Source organism: Fukomys damarensis, unplaced genomic scaffold (genome assembly GCF_012274545.1).
Source record: "Fukomys damarensis isolate Sample0158 unplaced genomic scaffold, DMR_v1.0_HiC HiC_scaffold_22, whole genome shotgun sequence".
Taxonomy (NCBI): domain Eukaryota; kingdom Metazoa; phylum Chordata; class Mammalia; order Rodentia; family Bathyergidae; genus Fukomys; species Fukomys damarensis.
The window spans coordinates 873,612-894,247 of record NW_022900934.1 but is presented as its reverse complement, the minus strand read 5'-3'; the positions used below and the strand labels follow the sequence as shown (position 1 = coordinate 894,247).

Sequence of the window (20,636 nt, the reverse complement as noted above, 5' to 3'; positions counted from 1 at the left end):
TGCACCTTGAGCTCCTGTGTGATTTGTGTGCGCCGAGCTCGCTCCTCCCCTGCTGTGTTCCTCAGCACCGCTGCAGCCCCGCATTCGTGCTGCACAGGGGCCCTGCTGCCTGCAGATGGGGCGTGCCTCGGGCCTGGATCCTCCCGGGATCTCTGCCCCTTACCCCATAGCGGCCGGGTCTCGGGAGGGTGGCTCCTGGACCTCAGTCCAGCAAGGCCGGGTTAGAGCCAGGGTGAAAGGAGTCGCTGGAGGTCACTGAAGAAGCACGAGAGGGGCCTGCGCTGGTGTGGACACAGCCCCTTCGCTAGCTGGATGCTGGAGAGGGGTGGGAGCCGCCCCGCGTGGACGGCACACAGTGCCGGACACTTCAGCTTCCACATGTGCAGTAAGGCATTGTGCTTGAGGTTTGCTCCACTGGTGGGGCCCAGGAGGGTGCACCCGAGCACCGCTGAGTTCTGAGTCCTGTACATGGAGCGCAGCCACACAGCATCCTTTTAAAGCCCAGGGGAGGACACACAGGTCATCTGGAGAACTGGAGGTCTACTTCCTGTATGGATGTGAGCAGACAAGGACCAGCAGAGGGCATGGCAGGCACTCCTGGGCCATGGGTGAGGCATCCTTGCTGCTTTAGCCAGCTGGCACAGGGCCCCAAGGAAGGGCCCGCTGTCCCCCACCCCCTTGGGAGGCCCAACATGCACTCTGAGCTGGATTCTTAGGGTCACAGGAGGTGTCCAGGGGCCTCCACAGGCAGGCAGGCAGCAGCTCCTGGCCACATCAGGGGCATGGGCGAGAGGGCTGCTCCAAAGATGCTTTAGACCCCACCTGGGGTAGTGGCAGGAAGGGTACTGAGAACAGGTGACCTTAGTCAGGAGAGACCCCGTGGAGGTCTGGGCCAGGTGTCCTCACAGCCTCCAGGTCATCCTGGGTTGGGTTGATAAAGATGCAGATGCCCAGGCCCTCTGTGGTCTGGTTGGTTCATGGTCCCTCCCTGAGTCCCCCTGGCCAAGTGGGTGGAAGGGAGGAGGGTGGGCAGCAAACCCCTCTGTAGCTCCTGGGAGCTGGCTGACCACCCACTGGGCCCCCAGGAGGTGTCCAGCTCTCAAGCCAGACTCTGCAGTTGTCCCTGCTCCCTTGTCCAAGGCACTGCCCAGTGGGCTCTTCAAGGCCAGCCCTGCCCTTCATGATCTTTTCTAAGACTTGGATTCCCAACATCTGTCTGGTAGACCTCGCCACTCTCTGGCCTGTGTGGTTCCTGCTGACCAGTCACCTCTTCCAGTGACCATCACCTGTGCCGCAGGGGTGGCCCAGTGGGAAAATGGAGTGGGCTTCTGGGCATGTTGGGATAGGGGTTCAGGCGGTTGATGGGGGACAGCCCTGCTCTGTCCTGACCCTGCCAAGGGCTGGGCCCTCGCCATGTGGGCATGGGCAGCCTCTCCTGCAGCCCTCTCAGTCGCCTCCCATTGTAAGACCTGGATAGCTCACGTGCCCTGCCTGAACCCTAGCACTCCTGAGTGGTTTTGTCTGTGTGTGCACGTGTGTAGTACTGAGGGTTGAACCCCAGGCCTTTGTACTGAGCTGGTTTCCCAGCCCTTTTTGAGTTGGTCTTGCTAAGTCACCAGGTTGCCCGGGCTGAGCTTGAACCTGCAGTCCTCCACCTCAGCCCTCAGAGTATTGGAATCACAGGTGGGCCCCACCACACCTGGCTCTGTTAAGTGGTTTGAGCACTGCAGGGACTTTGAGGGTGATTCCACAGCAGGGTCAGGGTGGAAGGCACAGGACAGCTGCGTAGGCCCGTGGTGCCCAGGAGGACACTGATTCCAGCTCCCGTGTGGGTGTGTGTGTACACGTCTCCAGGTGCCTGTGAGCCTTGGCTGCACATGTCCCCAGTGACTGCCAGACAGAACACAAGGCTGGGCCAGGGGCAGTTGCTCCTGTGGGGTGTCAGAAGCAGGCGCTGAGGCTGGCTGTGCTCTCCCATAGTTGTCCTGGGCCTGGGCTCCAGGGGCCACACGGACCTTGCAGGTGTCTCCCAGCAAGGACAGTCAGTAGCAGTGTCCCGTCCCTAGGGGACATCTGGGACCACAGCAGCTGCTGTTTCCATGGACATGGCCAGGACATGAGACGGGTCTCTGTCCCCAAGGCAACCAATAGGGAGGTCTGGTGGGGGGTGGGCTTGTACTGCCCCAGCCCTGCTAGGCTCCTCAGTGAGGCTGGGGTCAAGGCGGTGCCAGCACTGGCTGGAGGGACTTTGTGGGTATGAGTCCAGAAACAGTGGGGTGTAGCCAGGGCAGGCCTAGGTGGGGCCTGTGGAGGGTTGGGGACTCAGCTGGCTGGGTTGGGACAGTAGCCCCCAGCCAGCCCAGTGGGGAGTGTGGGAGGGGCCTGAACCTGGGAACAGATTTGGGGTCCTGGGGACGTATGGCAGGGGACGTAAAGGCTGTGCAGCCAGATGAGGTGCTGCTCCCTCTGCTCATGCTACACTGAGACCCCTAGTGCCAAGCACTGCATCTTGGGGCCTTTGACCCCCATGGCTTCCCTGTGGGCTCCCTTTGAGGACAGGCCTTCTGGGAGCGAGGGTAAGGTTCTTGGCCGCTGCCTTCAGCAGAACCCCTGCCAAGTGATGGGGCCCTTCCTGTTCGAGCCTCTGATTCCCACCCTCAAATGCCCAGGCACAGCGGAGGCGAGAGGAGGGGCCAGGCCTGAGCGGGTGGTGACGTGGGAGGAGGAACCAACCCGGGGGACCAGACGGCCGGCCCAGCAGTGAGCGTGCTGTCCTTGGAGGAGCTGGCTGTCCGCGGTCTTGGCCAGGTAGACGGGCCCAGGGGAATCACTCAGGTCTGTGGTCTGAGCGCAGCCATGACCTTGCGTGGAGGTTGCGTTGGGAGCTGAATCCTGTGAAGGCAGCAGGAGCCAGGCCAGGGTGCAGTGGGAGATCTGGGCTGCCCTGTGCTCTGACTCGGGGGTCCTGGCACCCCATATCGTGACACGCCAGGGTAGATGTCTGGCAGAGGGGCTTGTGTTCACAGCTGCCACCACAGCAGCCCTCAGTGGGGAGGTGTCTGGCTTCAGAGTGAATCGAGGTGCAGGGGACTCATGCCACCTCTGGCTGGCCCAGGTAGCTGAGCCATGTGCCCTCCTAGGCCTGGGTCTCCTGGCCATGGCCGCTCATTGCTGGGCCAGCACAGGGCCTTGACTTGCATTTCTAGTAGCCTTCCACCTGGGTGGGCTCCCCCTTGGGGAAGGGCTGGCTCCCTGGTGGGGCACCCTTGGGCACACACCCAGGAGGGGGAGGGGTCCTCTCCAGATGGGTGGGATTGGGGTCTGAGGCATTCAGGACGCTGGACGAGGACCTGAGGGTGCTGTGCAAACTCCGCTGTGGGCCTTGGCTGTTCTCACCCCCTGCTTAGCACCAAGGGCATGGGGCAGGTGGCACCTGTGGTAGGGGATGGAGCTGGGACCTCATCTGCTTCAGCCGCCTGTGCTGGGCCGATTTGCAAGAGCCCAGGCTCATGCCACGGCCTGGCTGTGTGCATCTACTGGAGGGCAGTGCTGTGACCCCAGCATTCCCACCACAGCATCTGTAGAGACTGCCTGCCAGGCCTGCAGGCCCTTGGGCAAGGGCTCTGGCTTCATGGTAGAGGGGAAGCACAGGTGGGGTTGACCAGGTGCTGCGGCCTCTCCTCCCACAGGCTGTGCACCATGAACCTCCTCCGCTTCTGCCTCTGGCTGTGGCTGGGAGCCATCTTGGCACATGGGCAGGGACAAGGTAAGAGAAGGGTCCAGGGGCAGTGCCCTCCCCCGACAGGATGAGCCCTCTGCCGGGCTCTTGCCTTCCCTTGTAGCCCAGAACACGGAGGACTAGATGCCTGCCTACAGCAGCAGACGGGATGGGGCAGAGGGAGAGCGGTGGTTCCCGAGCAGTCCTCCCACAGCTTTTGGCCTGACCCTTGGCCTTGCAGCCTTTCCTTCTGTTGTGCTCAGTTACTGCACAGACACCTCTCCCATCTGGAGCAGAGCAGAGCAGGGAAAGCGTGGCTCCTGTTTGCCACTGCTGCCTGCGCTCACAGGGTGGGGCTGCCCAGCTCTGTGGCGGGGAAGATCTGTGCTGAGACTTCGCCCTGGTGAGGAACTGTGCTCAGGTGGACCCTGGTGAGGGGTCTTTCTGTGGAGGGGAGAGAGGCTCACCGTTCATGCTGTGACCTGGCTGCCTGGGCTAGGCATATGTGGCCCTTTCTGGCATACCTGGGCTTTCACGGAGGGGGTTTTGTTCTTGGTAGCATCTCATCCCTGTCTGAATCTGTGTGTCTGGGTCACCACCAGGACTGGTGCTGCCTGGGTGAAGAGTGCCTCTTCCCACCACGCAGCCCTCAGAGCCTGGGGCCTTGGGCCTAGGTCTGGCCTGGAGCCCCGGCAGGCTGCTCTGTCTCCAGCCTGTCCCCATCTGCCTGCCACTGAGGCAGGCCCCTTGCCTCAGGATAACCTGAAATGGGATGGCAGGTTGAGATTTCACAAAGAAAGAAGCCACCATTGGCAATTTGAGCTGAGTCACACTGATTCTACAACAGGCAGAGGCAAATGTATCCACTCCCGGTCAGGGTGCAGCACGCTATGGGCCGCCATGCACAGCTGCCCACTGGGTCTGTGGAGCCTCCAAGAAGGGCTGGAGTGGGCCGATGGCCCTGTGAGGTGAGGTGTGGCTGCAGTAGGGGGAGGGTCAGGCATCACCAATGGGCCCTTCCCAAGGCCCCCACTCGTGGTGATCAGAGGCCCCCAACATGCTGGAAGCAGAGTGCAGAAACAGAAGGCTCTTCATGGGCAGGAGTGGGGTCCTTGCCCACATCTGGCTCTTCAGAGCACCCGCCGGCCCCCCTTGCATTCCTGCCTTTCAGTGGGTTGCCCACAGAGCAGCAAGGCCCCTTCCGGAGACTGCTCAGCTCCTTCCTGCTGTGAATGGGTCATTGTGTCTGTCTGGAGCACCCCCATTTTCTGCTCCCTCTCCCAGGGCCCCAGCCCGCAGTGGGGTGGCCAGAAGAGACCCGTGTCTGTCCCCATTTTCCAAAAATAGCCACCCCTATTACAGAGCCTGGAAGCCTCCCAAGAGGTTGGTGTAGGCCCCCACTTTGCCCTGCTCCTCCCATCTGGCTTCTCACTACAGCAAGAGCCCCCACCCCCCAGTACAAGGGCTGAGGCTGCACACGCATTGGCATAGCTGCACACGAAAGTGCACACACACACCGATGCACATACAACCTCCACATGTACACACACACAGTTTCCTGTCGGAGCCTCTTCCTGAGAGCCCAGGGAGAAATCAGCGCAGTGTGCCTTTGGCAGTGGCACAGCTGCTCCTCCTGCATCCTGACTGGAAAAGCACTGTGCCCCAGTACCTCCTACCCCATGGGGTGCTCAGGATGCTGGCTGTGCGCAGCCTCAGGCTGACCACCCGGAGGAAGAGGCACCCTGGGACAAACAGGCTCTCTGTCACCGAGGACCCAAGGAGGCTGTTTCCAGTGTGCGTGGGCTTGCTCCTCCCGGGGGCTGTGGCCTCCTCAGACTCTAAACTGGGGCACAGGGCAGGTCCCGTGCATCCCCACGGCTAGCTAGGAGGAGGAGGAGTCTGCTGGTGGTGGGGGTCAGCCCTGACTGCCTCACCCTGGCTGTGGCCACCTCACCCAGGTGGCCGCCTGAAGCTGGCTGTGCTGCCCGAGGACCGGCTGCAGATGAAGTGGAGAGAACCGCAGGGGGGCGGCCTCGGCTACCTGGTGCAGGTGAAGCCCATAGCAGGTAAGGGGCCCATGCCCACCTCCAACCCGCTGTGTGGTGCTCACGGTGCCTCGGAGACCAGCCGCTCCCGACGCTGCCCGCGGCAAGGCCGTCACTGCCGGGGGGTGGCTCTGTTATCCTTTTTCTTTCAGTTTATGTTTATAGGTACACATTTGCAATACATAATAATTACACTCGTTTTCTTGGAAGTTAGCGCATGTATGTAACATATTTTAATTCTTTTCATCCCTTTCCCTCCTCTCCCTCCCTGCTTTCTCTTGGTCTCCTTTCCATTTGCAAAAGATCTATTTCTCTGTTTCCCATTATCCAGCTTTTATTTTGCACTTTAATTACTTGTGCTTGGGTTTCTCATGTAAGAAAAGCCATGTGGTATTTAGGCTTGATTTATTTCACCTAATTTCCCTACACAATTCAGATTTGTCCTTTATGGCATCAGCCTGCGCTGTATATAAACACATTTCCTTTGTTCATCGCGTGGTGGACATAGGGCCCACATCATCCATGATTTGTGAGTCGTGTCTATTGTGCTTTGGAGTGATTTGGAGCTGCTATCTGCAGTGGGATGTCTGCTGCCTCTGTGCTTCCTCCTGTCTCTGACTCACTTTCGGAGGGCCCGTGGACCCACAGCATGTGCAAAGGGTGCTCAGGACAGACGCTGTGAGGAAACAGTGCCTCCTCCTGGGAGTGCCAGGGCCTCAGGGCTTCAGAGCGGCCTGAGCTCTGCACACACGCAGGCTCTGGGCTCTGCACGCACAGGGGCTCTGGACTGTGTACCTGCATACGGGCTCTGCACACACATGACTGCACACTCACAGGCTCTGCACAAGTGTGGGCTCTGCACACACAGCTCTCTGCACATGCCTGCCTCTGCACACTCATGGGCTGGCTGCAGAGCCCTGGTACTCACCCAAGAGGCTTCAGTAGCCCATCTCAGACCACAGAACACCTGCGTGTGATACGGCTGCTAGTGTGGACACATTATCATCCTCTGAAATATGTGTGGAATTGATTTGCAGATATTTTGCCTAGGGTTTCTGTACTTACATTCACAGGGAATATTGGTGAGTAACTCTCTTAAGTCCTCATTAAATCTTGGTAACTGTCGTGGAGGCAGGAAGGGCTCTGACTTTGCTGGAAGCGTTGCTTTCTTGGATGTGTGAGAATTCTTGGGGATGACCTCTGAGCCTGGTTGTTTGTGTGTGTGTGTGGCTTTAGAGAGTAGAGTCAATGTCTTTAACAGACACAGGAGTATTCCAATTTCCTGTTGTTTCTGTTGGTTTTGATAACTTGGTTTTTCCTAGGAATTTGTATTTCATCTAAATGTTCAAATGACTTGGCATAAATTGTTCATATTGTTTTGATCTAAATGTCCGAGAGCATGGTGGTTTTAGTGCACTTTCAACCCTGTTATTGGTTATTTGAATATTCTGTTTTTGCTGTCGACAATTTAGAGGTTTATCTATTTTAATAAAAGTCCTTGGCTTTGTTAAGGCATTCACTGCTTTTGTTTTGATTTAATTTCTTCACTTCTATTTCCTTCCACTCTTTCTCTTCTTTGTTTGGGATACTGGGGATTGAACTTGGGACCTTGTGCTTGCAAGGCAGGCAGCAGAACTACTGAACTAAATCCCTGGTCCTAACTTTCTATTCTTTTTTTTTTTTTTTTTGGTATTGGGGATCAAACTCAGGTCCTTGCACTTGCAAGGCACTTGCCAGAACCACTGAGCTAAATCCCCGGGCTCCCTAACTTTCTGTTTTTAAGGTTGATTTTAGTTAGATCTCTGTGGCACAATCAGTTAGTGTGTTTGGCTGTTAACTGAAAGATTGATTTTTTAAAATTATTTTTCAGTCCTTCCCCCCGCCATTTTGTTTTGTTTTTTGAGACAAGGTCTGGCCTCAAACTCGTGGCTGTGCAGGAACTCTTCACAGTGTCTTCGTGGCATGTGGACCTTCTCGCTGTGGAGTGGGCCCCTCTCATTTCCCTCGTTTTCCCTTGGTTTCTACCTTCTGTGAGACCAACATTGCCCCAGCAGGTACTGTTTGCACTAAATACCTTTCCCCCTTCTTAAGCTCTTAACATTTCTCTTTTCTAAGCAGCATATAATTGGACATTACTTTTATCCACTGTGAAAATCTTTGTCTTTTAATTGAAACATTTTATCCAATTATGTTTAGCAAAGTCATTGGTCTGAGTTTAAATCTACAATCTCCTTATTTGTTTTCTTTCTGTTCTACTTATTATAAATTTCTGTTTTCTCCTTTCTCGCCTTCTACGGATCTGACTTTTATGGAAAAACTTAGACACATACAGAAGAAGACAGCACTGTAGAAGGAAGCCTCACATCAACAAAGATTTAGCGTCAACAGTCATCAACATATGGCTAACACGGCTTCGTGTCTCTTCCTGGCCCTGTCCATATGTTGTGTTATCTTAAAGCAAGTCCCAGGCATCTAATTCTGTCTATAACCAGTATGTTTCTCAAATAAAAGACTCACAAATAACCTCAGTACCCTTACTGTGCCCTCAAATTATTTCAGAACTGTTGTTAAATGTTTAGTAGTGTTTACATTGCCTGGTTTGTCTGATGAATATCTTTTATAATTGACTGGTCTGGTTGGGATCCCGAAAGAGTCCACACATCTTTGGTTCCTGTGTCTCAAGTAATTTTTCATTAGCAACTAATTTCCCCTGTCTCTTTCCCTTGACCTTTATTTACAGAAGAAACAGGATTTGCATGTTCCTGCTTTAAAGATGCCATTTAACTTGCTCCTTTCCCCCATACCTGCCCAGATCACAGTTGAATCCCAGAAGCTTGGTCAGATTCAGTTCCGGTGTCTGCTGGCAGTCTGCCAGTGGCGCTGGGTAGCTCCTGCGGTCCCCAGCAGGGGTACTTTTGTCTGCTGCCCCTTTTGTGAGACGCTGAGATCTGTCAGTGTGTGTGTGGGATAAGGAGTCCGTGTGCCCCGTAAGAGTGACGGGTGCATATTCACTGACCCTTTTCTAGTGACCACCCTAGTGGATTTCTGAACAAGTAACGCATGTGAGGGCCCTTAACACCGACGCCTAAGATGTTGCACCTCCACTTCCCTGCCTTTTGTGCACTCTGTATCTATATTAAATTTCATAAAACACCTTTATTATCATGGCTGGTTGTAAAAACAGATTTGTGCGAGTAGGCTCAAGGCGCAATCCGTTTTCGGCCACTACTGAACAGTACCAGCCTGGGTAAACTGAATGATGGAAGCTCATGGTTCTGGGGCTGAGAGGCCCGGAGTCTGGTGTCGGGCCAGGGATGGCACTGTGCTGAGTTACGTAGTGGAGGGTACAAGACAAAGATAAGTGAAGCTAAGTTCCGCTGTCACCAGGAACAGCAGGAACTGTTCCCTAGAGCAGCACCTCATGGCCTGGTCGCCTCTTTGTAGCTGTCAGTGTGACTCACACAGTTCACTGAGTCTGGAAGGATCATCAGGTCAGGTGAAGGGTGGACCTGGGTCTGCATCCTGGTTCTACCTCTGATTAGCTGTGTGGCTGGTCCATCACGCTCTTTTCCGCTTCTGTAAATGACTGTGTTGAGGTTGGGAATGTTTTGAAATGTGCATGCGTGGCATCTGGGCTGGTCCTAGGTTCCATCACCTGTCTCACCTGTTCTGCTTCTACTAGTCACCCCCACCACTTGGTCAGAGAGCTTGGGGTCCTTCCTGCCTGTGTCACTCCCCAGCACACACTGAGCAGGGCACAGGGACGGTTTGCCGCCCGGGGCCAGGGCCTGCTTTCTTCCAGGTGTGAAGGATGGTCTCCTCTTTCCCTCTCCCCCTCTTGAGCCCAGAGGAGGAACCTCTTACAGCCTCTGTGGTCTGACTGCTGCCTCCCAGCTCTAACTCAAAGTCACTCGACTGAGTCCTCTTTGGAGTCATTTGGTGGCTACTAGAGTCCACGTCTGTCTGTAGATGACGGAGACACAGAGTAGGGAATGTGGATGCTCATCATATGGTTGATTCCTCCAGGAGCAGGTCATCAAGGACATTTCCCTGCCAGGGGATTCTTTCTCTTGACAAAATCCCTCTTCTCAGTTCCTTGTCCTTTTTCTCTCCTCTGGCCTCAGTGGGGGATGTGGGGGAGGCCTGAAACTCCTCACCCTGCACACGTATGTGCACATGGATGTGCATGCTGCCCACCTTGCAGCCCCAACAGCTCTCCACCCACCCCCAGGGGACTCAGAGCAGGAAGTGATGCTGACCACCAAGACCCCCAAGGCCACCGTGGGGGGCCTGAGCCCCTCCAAGGGCTACGTCTTGCAGATATTTGAGCTCACTGGCTCCGAGCCCATCCTGCTGGTGCGGAGGGAGTTTGTGAGTAAGTCTTCTGCTCTCCCTTCCTGGCCCAGGTGGGTCCCAGGGAACGCCTCTGGGCAGCAGCTGGCCCTTGGGTTCCCGATGCAGCTTGCATCTCGGGGTCTAATTTCCTGCCCACCTCTTGGAGTGAGGGTCCCCCTGGTGCCCCCAGCTATGTCCCCTGGGAAGGGCTAGTGTCCTGGCCCTCAGACCCTGCCCTGACAGCCTGTGCTTCTCTCTGCAGTCAAGGATCTGAAGAGTAATGCCCTGGGCAGGAACGGCCAGAGGCCTATGGGGGCAGCCCTGATGCCCACACCCTTCCATGTGGGTGGCCCGGACCCTAAGCAGACCCCCGAGCCCAGAATCGCCTTTGTCCCCAGCCAACAGCCGCCCACTCTTGGGGGATCGGAGAGGGGTGAGAGTGAGCTGCTGGGAGGGGGAAGGTGGTACCCTGAGCTCCTCATGCCAGGAAGTCGTCCTCACAGTGACTCGTGCTCTCCAGGTGTACCTGAAGCTTGCTTTTGTGCCCCTGGATCCCCTTACGCTGGGCACTGGGCCCTGTTGTCTGTGACACCCTTGGGAGCCCTAGCCTAGGTCTGGCAGTGCAAGGCGGCAGCTCTCTCTCCCCTCTCCAGGCGTGTCCAGCCCAGATCGGGAGCAGCCGGAGCAGCCCCGAGGCTCTGGGGTACGTGAGCCCACTCAGCTGACCCCGGGCCTGACAGGGAGGAGCCATACTGTGGCCCCCACGAGAGGTGGAGAGGCACCAGGTAAGGAGCTGCTCTGCTGCCTGGGGGCAGGTCCCAGTGGGCGCATGTCTTCCATGACTTTGCCTCCCCTATTGGGCTGAGTCCCCACCAGACTGGGAGATGAAGGAGCCACCTCCAGACCTAGGCACAAGCATACCCTCTCAGGAGGGCCTTGTGTTCAGTGCCGTGCAGGGCCAAGAGGACAGGGCTAGGCCTCTCGCTCAGTTGTGAGCCCAGGCACTGTCCTGTGCTGGCCGTGGTCTGCCAGGCGTGTACTGTGCTCAGTGTTGGCAATGCCAGCCGGGGAGGGTGCTTTGTCTCAAGAGTTCCAGGACCATCAGGACAGTGAGGCTACAGCCAGGAGCTGTTAGGAGGCCCCCAAACCCTTCCCCGTCTCAAGTAGATCTACCTAGAATGGTCTTGGTGTGGATTCCTCCCCTGAGTCAGCAGCCCTGCGGCGCTGGGTCTGAGCGTGTGGGGTGAGAACTCAGGCTGGGAGGCAGCGCTGTGTGCACAGAGAGGGGCAGACCTGGCAAGCAGGCAGCCCCTGACCAAGCGTGGTATCACCTCTCTTTTGGGAGGGCTCAGAGAGGCTGAGAGCCTTGGTCAGAGTCCATATGGTATTTTCTAAGCCTGAGAGACCCAAAGTACTCAGAGGCCCTCACCCTGAAGAGCAGACCCCTCCTACCAACTCCTGCGAGATGATCCTTTGGGGCTGCAGCCAGGCCAGAGTGGCCCAGAGCTCTGTGGAGGCCGTGGGCCTCACCCACCCCACCTCCTTGCCTGCCCAGCTGGACCCCAGTTCCGCTGCACACCCCCGACGCCCACTGACATGGTCTTCCTGGTGGACGGGTCCTGGAGCATCGGCCACAGCCACTTCCAGCTGGTCAAAGACTTCCTGGCCAGCATCATCTCACCCTTTGAGATCGGGCCAGATCAAGTCCAAGTAGGTCAGTACTGCCCCTCGTCAGCCTTCCTCAGGGAAGGGACAGGGAGCACTGGCAGCCAGCCAGATGGGAAGATGCCTGCTGACCCAGCATGTGGGGTCTGAATGGGTCACGCAGCTGATGCACCAACTTCCCTGCCCCGGCCAGGGCCACTGGCGTGGTCTGGTGGAGCAGCAGGCTCCCAGGGGGCTTCCAGGGGCCAGGTACATGGCTTCTCTGAGGAAGTTCTGGGCCCTGCAAGCGAGTGTCTCCCTGGGGACAGCTGCTGTCTGGCGCTGTGTATAGATGAGGCAGCTACCAGGATGTGGTCCTGGCCCTGTGCAGTCCCGAGGGAGCTGCAGACCTGGAGACTCTGCCCAGAGGCCTGGCCCCTCCCCCAGGCCTGACTCAGTACAGTGGAGACCCCCAGACAGAGTGGGACCTGAACTCCTTCCGCACCAGGGAGGAGGTGCTGGCCGCTGTGCGCAGCCTTCGCTACAAGGGAGGAAACACATTCACAGGTTCGTGTGCCCCTGCCTTCTAGTGTCTGGCTGTTCAGAAGCCTTGCTCCTTCCTGCTGCTCAACCTCCTTTATGCCCCTGGCCACCCCGAAAACCTTCATGAGGTCCGTGGATGCTGAGCCCCCACAAAAGCTCCGCAGAGGGCAAAATGACCCTGTGTGTCTTCGACGAAAGCACAGGCTTCTGCCTGGGTCTTGCTGACAGCAAGCAGCTCCTCCAGCAGGGCTGCCAGCCTCAGGTGTCACCAGGGGGCTGGGCGTGGCCTTGGCAGGTCACAGGTGCCTTCTGAGGGTAGAGGAGCATCCCTGCTTCCAGTGCCCCAGCTGGCAGCCCAGCACTGCCAAGGAGGGTAAACAGAACCCAGAACAGGGTCAAGCTCTGGGGGCACCAGAGGCAGAGGTGCTGGGAGCTGCTTGTCACTTGATTCCTGCTCTCCCAAGGCCTCGCCCTGAGCCATGTGCTGGGGCACAACCTGAGCCCTGCGGCGGGTCTCCGTCCGGAGGCAGCCCACCTGGTGATCCTGGTGACGGATGGCAAGTCCCAGGACGATGTGCACGTGGCTGCGCACACCCTGGAGGGCCTGGACGTCGACGTCTTCACTGTGGGTGAGCCCCGCTCAGGCTCTGCGCCTGGTTCTCGCCGGTGGGCTCCAGACGCGGACAGAAGTCTGCACCCTCATGTCACCACACTGGACAGCAGGGTGGGCTTCCATTTCTGCAGGCCCAGAGGGTCCGCCCCTGCCCAGGAGAGCTGGTACACCTGCACTCAGAGGCGTCTGCTTGCCCCTAAGGACTGTGTCAGCTTTTTGGCATCATCGGCAGAGTCCCCTCTCAGCTTCTCTGTGATCCTAGAGCTGGTCCCCTGCCTGGCCAGTGTCCCTTCACCCCTGCACCTGGTGACTGCCTCCCCTCCAGGCCTTGGTCACACTTGCTACACCGGCCACCTGTCAGCTCTGCCCCACTGGAGGAAATCTAGATGTAAGGTCGTCCTGGGATCCCCAGAGGCCCTCACTCACAGGCACTGTACCCCAGCACTTGCACAGCCCAGCCAGCTGCCGGAGCACCCAGACACCTGCCTGGGATAGGATGGCTCAAGCACTCTGGCCTCCCTGGCCCTAGTCCCATTTCTCACTGGGGCCATACGGGCTTGGGCGACTCCAGCAGCCCCACCCCAGGGTCCTGTTTGCGAGCAGAATGGGGTGCAGAGAGGCTGCCTGCTTATCTGCCCCTCCTTACCTGAGCAGGCGTGAAGAATGCCGATGAGGCTGAGCTGAGGCTCCTGGCATCAGAGCCGCAGGACATCACCGTCCACAACGTGCTGGACTTCCCCCAGCTGGCTGCCCTGTCTGGTCTGCTCAGCCGCCTCATCTGCCAGAAGGTCCAGGGCCGGAGTCTGAGCAGGGCCCCCGGTGAGAGAACAGGGGCACTGCCAGGCCCTGCTCACTGCAGCAGCTGCATAGCGCACTGGGAGATTCTCCTGGTCCAGGAGGGTCCACAAGCCCCACCGGGACGGGTGAAGGGGAGCGACTTTCCTGTCCTTCTTGCAAGTGGCCGCCAGGGGGAGCAGGCAGAGCTGCCTGCTGGACCCAGACCACCACCTTCCCCCACAGCCACAGGGGCCCCAGCTGCTCCAGCTCTGGACACCCTCCCTGCACCCACCAGCCTGGTTGTGAGCCAGATCACCTCCTCTAGCATCCGCCTGTCCTGGTCGCCGGCCCCTCAGCCGCCCCTCAAGTATCTCATCGTGTGGCGGCCTTCCAGGGGTGGTGTCCACCACGAGGTGAGTGGAATCTGAGTCTCTGGCTTGAGGGTCACCTGCAAAGAGCTGGGGCAGCAGCCGGGGCTTGGCCAGCAACAGCTGGACGGGGCTCCGATAGCTGTCACCAAGGGCTGGCATTCAGGCCCACATAACCAGGCCCACACGGAGAAAGGGCAGCTGGGGCAGGGACAGGGGAGGGTGCATGCAGACACAGAGCAGGAGCATCCTGGAGGTAGCTGAGGACCCCAGGTGAGGACCCTCATGACTGGTGGACAGACGGGCCTGTCCACTGTCTGGCCTGCCTGTGCCATGCTTGGTGGTGGGAACCCAACTGCCCGGGAGTGGAGACACTCATGTCCCCAAGCCCATGCTCGGGGGTCAGACTCCCTGCCCTCACCCCTTCTCCATTGGCGACGCCCTGCCCAGTCTGGTGGTGCTGTTTCAGGTGGTGTTGGAGGGGCCTGCAGCATCCGCGGAGCTTCGGAACCTGAGCTCCAGCACCGAGTACTCGGTGTCTGTGCTCCCTGTCTATGAGGGCGGGGTTGGCGAGGGCCTGCAGGGACTGGTGACCACAGGTGGGTAGGCATTGGTGGCCCCTTTCCCTCCCCTCAGGCCTGGCACCAGCAGGCGTGCAGCAGGCAGCCCCAGTGTGCCCCGTGCCTGGGCCTCTCTGACCCTAGGTGTTCTCATCTGACGCAGCCCGGCCCACAGTGTGTCGCTGAGGGCACTGCCCTCGGGCTACCGCAGCACCGTTCAACAGCTCTGTTAAACACAGTGCAGGCCACACAGCTCGGCCATTCCAAGTAGACAGTGCAGAAGCCAGCCGCGGCACACTAGCTGTGTGACCATCTCTTCAGTCTACTGCGGAGCTTACTGTTGCCCTCCATCCCCGGGGAAGACACTGTACACTTCTTCATCCCTAGATAAGCACTGTGTGCTCTGTCAGCATCACCCAGACCCCAGGCCCAGCCCTGGCATCCTCTGCTCTGCGCAGCTCCGGCTGCGCCCCTTTCCCGGTGTTCAGAGAAACAGCACCACGTGGTCTTTGTGGGGCTCCTCCCTCTCAGGCACATGCAGGGTGCTTGGGCTGCCCCGGGACCATGGGCCAGAACAGGGCCCCAGTAGAGTTTGGGAAAGTGGCTCAGGGTCAGTCGTGTGCCACCCTGGCCCGCCCTGTGCTGGCCTTTCCTCGAGGCCCACATGAAGCTTGAGTGTGTGCCATGTTCTCAAAGTGCCCACCTGTTGCCCTCCGCAGCGCCCCTCCCTCCACCCCGGGCACTGACCCTGGCTGCAGTGACACCCAGGACCCTCCGCCTCACCTGGCAGTCCTCGGCCGGGGCCAGGAAGTACCTGGTGCGGTGCTCACCAGCCTCCCCCAAGGGTGGGGAGAAGGGAAGAGAGGTAGGTGGCCTGCAGTGGGTGAGGAGGTGGAGACAGATGGCAGGGTGGCGGCCGCCCTCATGCCATGTCCCCCAGGTGCAGGTGGGGCAGCCTGAGGTGCTGCTGGATGGCCTGGAGCCAGGCAGGGACTATGTGGTCTCGGTGCAAAGCCTTCGAGGGCCAGAGGCCAGCGAGGCCCGGGGTGTCCACGCCAGAACCCGTGAGTCCCACCCAGCCAGCTGCCCTATGGCAGAGGCTCTACTCCCTTCCTAGCCTTCCCCGGGGAGGGTCTCACACCCCTCAGTCCTAGCACTGCCCCAGGCACAGGCAAGGGGGAGCTCAGCCCCGAGGCCTTGCTCTGCTCCACAGCTGCCCTGGCCCCCGCAAGACACCTGGGCTTCTCGGACGTGAGCCACGACTCAGCCCGTGTGACCTGGGAGGGCACTCAACGGCCCACACACCTCGTCAGGGTCAGCTACGTCTCCAGCGATGGTGGCCACACGGGACAGGTGAGAGCAGACCTGCCTGGAGCTCGAGTGTTCCCAGGGAACCTGGGACTCGGTGTCTACACGAAGACCCTGGGGGAGCCCAGGGGCCTCTCTGTCATCTCCCAAATTCAGTCCCTGGGCTGGCACAGAGGACAGGGTCAGCATCACCCCAGCCGTTAGGGTGCTTGGTGTGGTAGGAGTTGGGGAAAGACTGGGCAAAGGAGGGAACAAACACACACAGACCAACAGCCATAGCGCAGCTGCAGATAACCTTGTGGCGGCCAGGCCGGGCGGGATGGCCGGGGAGCAGAGAAGGAAGGCCCCTGCCCTGTGGGCTGTCCTAGGCTTCCATGGTCAGTCCTATTTTCTGTTCTGAGGGTCATACGGGGTCTAGGCTGCATGTCCCGGATTGGGGTCTCTTCCTGGCAGGGGTTCTGATGCCCAATGTGTCTGCCTGTGCCCCTGCTCCCTGCAGAAAGAGGCCCCTGGGAATGCCACCTCAGCCACTCTGGGCCCCCTCTTGTCCTCCACCACGTACACTGTCCGAGTCACCACCCTCCACGTCGGAGGCAGCCCCTCCACACTGACGGGCCGCGTGACCACAGGTGAGTAGGAGGGTGTGGGTTGGGCCCTAACATCTATATGTAATATCTGTGACATCTATAATATCTATAACATCTATATATAATTAATATAATTATTCTAACATCCATTAATATAATTACCCTGGCATGGGCTGCATGCACCCTCTGCCCCACTGCATGATTCAAATCCTCATGCGTGTGGTGCCGATCCAGGTAGGGACAAGAGCTGGACAGAGAGGTACAGTGAGGCGGGGCCCTGGGCTGCTGTCTCAAGGCCAGCACTCCACACTCTGGCCCCTGTTTCTGTCTTCCAGGGAAAGCGCCCAGCCCAAGCCAGCTGTCTGTGGCAGAACTGCCAGGGGACACCGTCAGGCTGACGTGGGCAGCTGCAGCCCCGTCCAGCGTGCTTGTCTACCAGATCAAGTGGACTCCCCTGGGAGAGGGGAAGGCCCACGAGGTGTGGGTGGGCAAAAGGGTGGGCGGAGCCTCAGAGAGGGGCCTCCAGACCCAGGTCCTGGTGCTGAGCTAGGGCTCGGGCCCTACGTGTGCCCAACCCATGCCTGTGTCTTGGGGACAGCCCCCTGCCCACAGCCTATGAGCAGGGTCTCCAGGACGAGGCCATGTCTGAGCCAGGTAGACACCAGACCCTCCTCTTTCAGATCTCTGTCCCAGGCACTCTCAACACTGCAGTCCTGCCTGGCCTGGGGAGGCACACGGAATACGAGATCACTATCCTGGCCTACTATAGAGATGGGGCCCGCAGTGACCCTGTGTCCCTCCACTACACCCCCTGTAGGTATCTCCTCCTCCACCTAGCTCCTGGGGCAGGAGCAGCCCAAGGGGGATCCTGGCTTCACCCAGCTCCACAGGCCTAGGAACTTAAACTCCCAGAATGTCGGTGTTCCTGGGATCCAGATGAATGGCATGGGTGACACAGGTTCTAGGCAGAGGCGGCCCAGGCTGAAGGACCTGCAGGGGCTTTGTGAGGTCTAGGCAGGGGCTTGGTGCGGCAACAGGCAAGGAGTGGTGCAGACTGGGCAGGGGCGGTGCCGAAGGCAGGGCAGGGCACAGAGCATGGTGTAGGGCCTTTCGCTTTTCCTCTGGCCCTCAGGGTGCCCCCTTTCTGCCAGCCCTAAGCCCCAGGATGCTTGTGCTCTTGTCCAGCTGCAGTGAGCAGGAGCCCCCCTTCAGGCCTGACCCTGTCCTTGGAGACCCCCAACAGCCTGCAAGTCAGCTGGACACCCCCAAGTGGCCCCGTTCTTCACTACCGGCTCAGCTACGCACCAGCCTCAGGCTTGGGACCTGAAAAATCAGTGAGTCTGAGGAGCTGGAAGCTGCTGTCCTTCGAGGGGCCCGCTGGGGCCACGGGGCCAGCGATGAGAGAGAAATAGCCCACCTGTCTGCTGAGGCTGGCCACTCCTCTGGGCAGAGAGGCAGCAGAGGGAGCCCAGCTTCAAATGAGCAGACACCCCGGGATGGGCCACTCACATGGTCCCTGCTCCCCAGATCTCTGTGCCAGGCCACAGAAGCCATGTCACACTCCCTGACCTACTGGCTGCCACCAAGTACAGCGTCCAGGTCTCAGCTGTCTACGGAGTAGGGGAGAGCGTGGCTGTGTCTGCCATAGGCCGAACAGGTGAGTGGCCACCAAGACCCCAGAACCAGCCACATGTCAGACCCAGCCAGATCCAAGCAGGCCCCAGCAGCCTAGACTTGCAGTGTCCTCCAGCAGGACATGGTAGGGACCGGGGAGGGGCCAGGCCTGTCTACACCCAGTAGTCACTGCTTACCCACTCCACACGGCCCAAGATGGCAGAGGGCCATGGTCGCAGACGGGGATTCCCATGAAACCTCCCCTTTCTAGAGTACAGCTGAGCTCCGGTGGGACCACAGCACCCCAAACAGAGCCTCCCCTCCAGACACCCCAGTCCAGGCCTGGCCTGCATGTCCCTAACTTCTAGGAGTCCGCAGGGCTGCAAAGGCCAGAGACAGAGCACGAGCCTGGGTGGAGTCCGGGTCACAGAGTCAGGCTGGCCTGCCCTTGGTCCTGTGGGGCCTCGCTCTCCCTGTGGCCCTGGGGTACCCTACAGGCCAGGCCCAGCAGGGAGGAGCCATCGCTTTGGGTTCCTTTACTGGTTTTCTTGGCCAACCACAATCCTCCACAGAGGCCCAAGTCCTCCACCTCACCCCGCTCCGGCCCCCTGTGTTGTCCGCATGGATGTGCTCTCTGAGTGGACAGCCAGTATGGTGGGCGGCAATTTCTGCCATCACCTGCACATATGGTGGGCATGGCCGCCCCAGTCTGGCCCACGCCCCACATCCCCTCTCCCTACTCCCAAGCTTCTCCCTGTCCTGCTGTCTGGGACCAGTGCCCCTCAGGACACAGCACCCAGCAGAACCCTCAGCTTTGGCCCGAGACCCACAAGGGGCAGGCTGTTGTTCCTGCCTCCTTCCAGAGGGGTGTGGTCCACAGGCCTCAGTGCAGGCACAGGGAGAGGGCACAGGTCCAGCTGTGGCCACACAGGAGGACAGGCGCTATGCCTGGGGTGCCCTCCTCTGGGGACCATGGAGCTCATGTAGCCTGTCTCCTTGCAGCAGCCTGCCCAGCCCTTCGCTGGAACGGATCCCTTCCAGGTAGGTCCTGAGCCCCAGAGACAGCTGTAGTCTGTTCTGTGCTGCCCTGCTTCTCTTAGGCTCTTCCTGGGGTGCAAGGGCCAAGGGAGCTGTGACCAAGGGCCCCACACAGAGTGCTGGAGGGTGTCAGGTGAGGCCTGTAGCCTCTCAGGTCCCCATGAGCCTGGCAGAGAGACTATCTTGCTTCACACTGGGGACTGAGGCTCATCCAAGGTTACCTGCAGTAGGTGCAGGCCAGAGGTGCTGGATCTGTCTTTCTGGCCCCGTGAGGCTCACAGCTGACCCAGAGCAGAGTGTGAGTGCTGAGCCTGGAAGGGCGGAATGGGTGCCTGGCTTAGGAGCATGGTCAGGTCGGGAGCTCTGCCCCGCGGGATGCTGTCCCCAGGATGTGGGGCAGGCGGTTGGCCCAGTGGTGTGAGGCTCTTTCACCTCAGGTCTAGAGAGGGAGCCTGGGGCTGGGGCTGCCTGAGCTGCTGTGGGGACCGTCGGGTGGGGGAGGCTGCCTCCCTGCAGTGATTACCAGGTCCATGCAAGGTGAATGAGAATTCGCCCCACTTTGTGCCGGTTAATTCTGGCGAAGGAGCATTGCTCTGAGAGCCGCAGTGGCTCCCGCTGTGCCATTGTCCACGCAGGGTGGGGGGCAGGCTGGGCTCAGGCCATGGAGCGTGGAGCTGGGGTCTGCTTGCTTGGGGCGACGGGGAGCTGCGGCTGGCTGCCGGGGCTCCGTCTCGGGGCCTCCCCAAGCCTGAGTCTCTACCCCATTCCTCCCCTCCGGTCTGATCGTCCCTGGTCACCCTTCCCTGTCCTGCCAGGGTTTGACCTCATGCTGGCCTTCGGCCTGGTGGAGAAGGAGTATGCCTCCAATCGAGGTGTGGCCATGGAGCCCTCGGCTTGGGGTGGGACCCCCACCTTCACACTCTTCAAGGATGCTCAGCTGACACGGAGGGCCAGGTGCGAGAGGCTCAGGGGCCAGTGGGGCTACAGGAGGCCAAGCAGGATAGCATGGGCAGAGCGGGGCGGGGGGGCTGCCCCACCCCCACGGCCAGAGCCTCGGGCCCTGACACCACTCTGCAAGTCACAGGCTGGCCTCGACTCAGGTGCTCCGGAAGTTCTCACTTTACAGATGGTCAAATCCCACAGGTTTGGAGTGAGGCTGCCTGTGGTGTTTTGCAGTCCCACAAAGGCCTTTCCCCTGTGTCCCAGACTCCCTCACACTTCCAGCCTCCTGTGTGGGGGCTGGGATGCGGAGGGGCTTTGATGGGCCCCACGCTTGCCGCGCACGCTCTCAGCATCTCCACCTGTGCCCGGCTCACAGGGACTGCTCCTGACTCGGGCGCTGGCCTCTGGCAGCTCGCGTCCCCTTTACCCTGGTGGTCAGACCCTAAGTCTGGCCGCAGTGCATGCAGTACAACTCCACAGCAGCGCAGGGGCTTCCCAGACCCCAGAGCAAGGCCATGAGACGAAAATAAGTGGCAGCCTCACG

General features: G+C 59.4%; 1 protein-coding gene across 19 annotated transcripts in view; it reads left to right on the top strand.

Annotated features, from left to right (window-relative positions):
* The first annotated feature begins 3 nt into the window (after positions 1-3).
* Positions 4-20,636, top strand: part of Col20a1 (collagen type XX alpha 1 chain) — a 32,716-nt gene continuing 12,083 nt past the window's right edge. For 6 of the 19 annotated variants that reach the window (XM_033766989.1, XM_033766980.1, XM_033766988.1 and 3 more), the window contains exons 1-23: positions 6-608; positions 2,670-2,808; positions 3,690-3,766; positions 5,677-5,784; positions 9,995-10,138; positions 10,361-10,531; positions 10,752-10,883; positions 11,654-11,812; positions 12,190-12,309; positions 12,750-12,914; positions 13,553-13,717; positions 13,919-14,088; positions 14,513-14,642; positions 15,323-15,468; positions 15,544-15,667; positions 15,817-15,956; positions 16,411-16,540; positions 16,834-16,976; positions 17,179-17,311; positions 17,684-17,832; positions 18,026-18,155; positions 19,115-19,153; positions 19,966-20,104. In XM_033766989.1, the coding sequence (XP_033622880.1) occupies positions 3,700-3,766; positions 5,677-5,784; positions 9,995-10,138; positions 10,361-10,531; positions 10,752-10,883; positions 11,654-11,812; positions 12,190-12,309; positions 12,750-12,914; positions 13,553-13,717; positions 13,919-14,088; positions 14,513-14,642; positions 15,323-15,468; positions 15,544-15,667; positions 15,817-15,956; positions 16,411-16,540; positions 16,834-16,976; positions 17,179-17,311; positions 17,684-17,832; positions 18,026-18,155; positions 19,115-19,153; positions 19,966-20,104 (2,804 nt within the window). In that variant the 5' untranslated portion in view covers positions 6-608; positions 2,670-2,808; positions 3,690-3,699. Of the gene's footprint in view, positions 609-2,585; positions 2,836-3,689; positions 4,687-5,676; positions 5,785-9,994; positions 10,139-10,360; positions 10,532-10,751; positions 10,884-11,653; positions 11,813-12,189; positions 12,310-12,749; positions 12,915-13,552; positions 13,718-13,918; positions 14,089-14,512; positions 14,643-15,322; positions 15,469-15,543; positions 15,668-15,816; positions 15,957-16,410; positions 16,541-16,833; positions 16,977-17,178; positions 17,312-17,683; positions 17,833-18,025; positions 18,156-19,114; positions 19,154-19,965; positions 20,105-20,636 lie in introns of those variants that run through there. The other 13 variants (XR_004518431.1, XM_033766993.1, XM_033766991.1 and 10 more) reach the window with 9 other exon arrangements.